This window comes from Mus pahari, chromosome 2 (genome assembly GCF_900095145.1).
Source record: "Mus pahari chromosome 2, PAHARI_EIJ_v1.1, whole genome shotgun sequence".
NCBI classification, from domain to species: Eukaryota; Metazoa; Chordata; class Mammalia; order Rodentia; family Muridae; genus Mus; species Mus pahari.
Genome location: NC_034591.1, coordinates 100,326,206 through 100,329,781, shown reverse-complemented (window position 1 = coordinate 100,329,781; position 3,576 = coordinate 100,326,206). Strand labels below are relative to the sequence as shown.

At 50.2% G+C, this 3,576-nt stretch overlaps 1 protein-coding gene across 2 annotated transcripts in view; it reads right to left on the bottom strand.

Annotated features, from left to right (window-relative positions):
* The window catches only part of Slc4a5 (solute carrier family 4 member 5), an 80,837-nt gene that overhangs the window by 15,401 nt on the left and 61,860 nt on the right, over positions 1-3,576 (bottom strand). For both annotated transcript variants that reach the window (XM_021191856.2, XM_021191857.1), the window contains one exon: positions 1,469-1,582. In XM_021191856.2, the coding sequence (XP_021047515.1) occupies positions 1,469-1,582 (114 nt within the window). The remainder of the gene's footprint in view (positions 1-1,468; positions 1,583-3,576) is intronic.

Genomic DNA, 3,576 nt, shown 5'->3' with positions numbered 1-3,576 from the left:
GGCAGGAGGCAGGAGGCAGGAGGCAGGAGGCAGGAGGCAGGAGGCAGGAGGCAGAGGCAGAGGCAGAGGCAGAGGCAGAGGCAGAGGCAGATAGGTGGATCTCTGAGTGGGAGGCCAGTCTGGTCTACAGAGTGAGTTCCAGGACAGCCAGTGCTATACAGAGAAACCTGGTGCATGTGTGGTAATCAGAGAACAACCTGGAGAGAGTCTCTCCTCTACCAGGTGTATCCCAGGAATTGAACTCAGGTTGTCAGCCTTGGCAGCAAGCACCTTTACCCATAGAGACATCTCATCAGCCCCCAATGAGCAAGTTTTGAATCATAGACCTCAACCTCAAGCATGCCTAGCATCACTGTGGAAAACTCATTAAAGGTTCCACCTCAGTGTCTCAGATTCCACAGGTCTAGGATAGGACTGGGAATCAGTGTTAGAATCTGGTTTTGTTTTTTGTTGGTGGTGGGTGATTTTTTTTTCTCTCAAGATAAAAGGGTTTTTTTTTTTCCTTCTTTAGAATTTCTCTGAAAAAATCTTTTTAAAAATTCTTCTTTTATATATTACATTCAGACTAGTTTCTCCTCCCCCCTTTTCTCCTCCTCCTCCTCCTCCTCCTCTTCTTCTGCTTTTTTTTTTTTTTTTTGGTTTTTCGAGACAGGGTTTCTCTGTATAGCCCTGGCTGTTCTGGAACTCACTCTGTAGACCAGGCTGGCCTGGAACTCAGAAATCCGCCTGCCTCTGCCTCCTAAGTGCTGGGATTAAAGGTGTGCACCACCACGCCCAGCTTGCTTCTTCTGCTTCTTGAGACAGGGTCTCACTACATAGCCCTGTCTGTCCTGGAACTCACTATGTAAACCACAATGGCCTCAAACTCACAAAGATTCACCCGCATCTGTCTCCAGAGTGCTGAGTAGGATCAGAGGCGTGTGCCACCATGCCTGGCAGAGGATCTGCATTTCCAAGCTCCCTCCTCCCTGACCCCTAGGCACTGGGGCTGCTCCTCCCTGGTCGCTGGTCTCCCATCTTAAGGCTGTCAGTTTGTGTGATGGAGATGACCATGGCAGCCATGTACCAGGGGAGCCCAGTGAAGGAGCACAGGGCCAAGAGGATGCTCACCCAGAACAATATCACACTTTGGGGACGACCATTCTAAGGCATCACCTCGAAGGGCTCTCAGTTGGCCGAGTTTGTAGGTCAGGGAATTAGAAAGCCTCTAATAGAACCCAGAGGGTTCACCTGGACTGGAGAGAAGGCTCCAGAACCTCTCCCACTCTGAAGGCACAGAGCCATAGGACACGGTGCACATGTCCCCCCCCACACACACACTCAGATGACCACCTGTGGGCAGAACACACCAAGGGCCAGAGTACACAGGATCCCTGGCTGAGAGAGGACGTCTGATGAGTATGAAGGAGAAGTCTGCAGGTAGGAGGCAGAGGGACGTGATAGCCCAGGGCAGGGGCAAGGGGCAAACCTTGATGACATTAGGCACGTGCAGCTTTGGGGTCTGCAGGCCAAAACAGGCATCGATTCCACAGAAGAGCAGGATGGAGAATACGATGGAGAAGTCAGCCACCAGGGTCCGGACCTGCGGTGAGGACAGCAGGGAGTGAGTGTGGCTCCGGGCTTGCCAGAAGCCTCGGTCCTGAGGTGGCAGGGAGACAATGGTTAGGGGTTGGGATCGGAAGTCAGCAGGCCTGGGCTCACACCCTGGGCCAGCAACCTTGAGTATGTCCACCATCTCTCCAAGCCTCAGTTTCCTCTTCTGCCAGATGTAGATAATGGTAGCACCCACCCTGAGGGCACAGATGTCAGGTCAGAGAACTTGGGAGCCTTCTCCAGAGGGGCAGCACTCGCTGAAGGCGTGCTCTAATAAAAATGGCAGAACCTGGCCACCCAGCAGATGAGTGAACTGAACTCTGAACAGGCTGGCAGATGGCTGGACCTCGCCTGGGCTGAGAAGGGATCCCCTCTATTTCATGGGGACCCTTAACTACTCTCAGATCTTCAATCGGCTACAAGTGTCTGTTCTCTGCTTTCCAGAGGCTGCTCTACGTCAGCATCTGGACGTCCCTCCCTGCCCTTTCGGAACCAGTGTCCCCCCCCCCCCCGCTGTCCACTAGCCATACTCATGTCTTTCCAGTGGTTGGGGTCATGATGGAGCAATGGGGAATGTCCATATCTGTGCTAACACCTGTTCTCTGTGTGTAAAGGAATCAGCGGCCCGCTGACATCGGCTCAGCTTGGTCACACTGTTCATTCCTCGGAGTTAAACTGCCTCCCACCTGCCCAGGAGTACAAGCCTGATACAAGACAAATGAACACTTCAAGCAACTCTAGGAGAGGACAAAGGGTGATAAAGAGACACACAGTCATCCCAGGTTCCGGAAAGATGGCTGAGCAGGGGGGCTCACACTGAGTTCTCTGGGTGACTGCTCTCTCCTCCCCCCACCCCCGTCACCATTGGTGGAGATAAACCAGAAGGCAGGCAGCAGGGTTCTGGGTTTGGACCCAGTTTGCTGAGCCATCTAGCTGGCCTCCATGGACTGCATTACTAAGTGAAAGTCCTACCTCTGGATGGGGGACTTAAGTTTACTTACACCAGCCTCCCTACCCTTCCATCAGTACAAATCCTGGGAGTTATTTCTCAGTTCCTTCCAGCAACTGCCTCTTTGTACCACACTGCTGCTCCCAGGGCCTTTTGTTTTTTTCCCCATCATAGCAGGGGGCATTACTGCCCTGTCCTGGACACCTTCCCTCTCCTCTTCTGTGCCCCTCCCTCCTCTGACACCTCCACTTGGATCTCTAGTCTCCAGTGAATTCTTTTTGTAAAATAATAATAATAATAATAATAATTTTTAATTATGTGTGTGCTCAGGGTGGTGGGTTTGTGCGTGTGAGTGCAGTGCTCACGGAGGCCAGAGGTGTGTGTGTGTGTGTGTGTCAAAACCCCTGGAGTTGGAGCTACAGGCAGTGGTGAGCTGCCAGAGGTGTATACTGGAAATTGAACTCAGGTCCTTGTAAGAGTAATCCATGATTTAGCCATCTCTTAAACATACACATACATACATACATACATACATACATACATACATATATATTATATATAAAGATATTATCTACATAACCCTGGCTGTCCTAGAACTCATGTGTAGACCAGGCTGTCCAGAAATGCACATAGATCTCCCGGCCACTGCCTCCTAAGTGCCAGGATTAAAGTTGTATGCCACCATGCCTGGCTTCGTTTCAATTCTAAAAGGTTAAATACATAAATACTGGTCACAGCACAATCAAGATACAAGGCAGGTATATACTTAGTTTCTTATAATCTTCTCAGCATCCAAATCAAAGAATTATTAAGTTAAACAATATGAATTTGACATTTTGCCAAATATAGGTGATTTTTTGTGGTCTAACCTAATACAAAGATGGGCATAATACCTTAAAATGTACTTTCTTCTGCCTGGTGGTGCATGCCTTTAATCCTAGCACTTGGGAGGCAGAGGCAGGTGGATTTCTGAGTTCGAGGCCAGCCTGGTCTACAAAGTGAGTTCCAGGACAGCCAGGGCTACACAGAGAAAC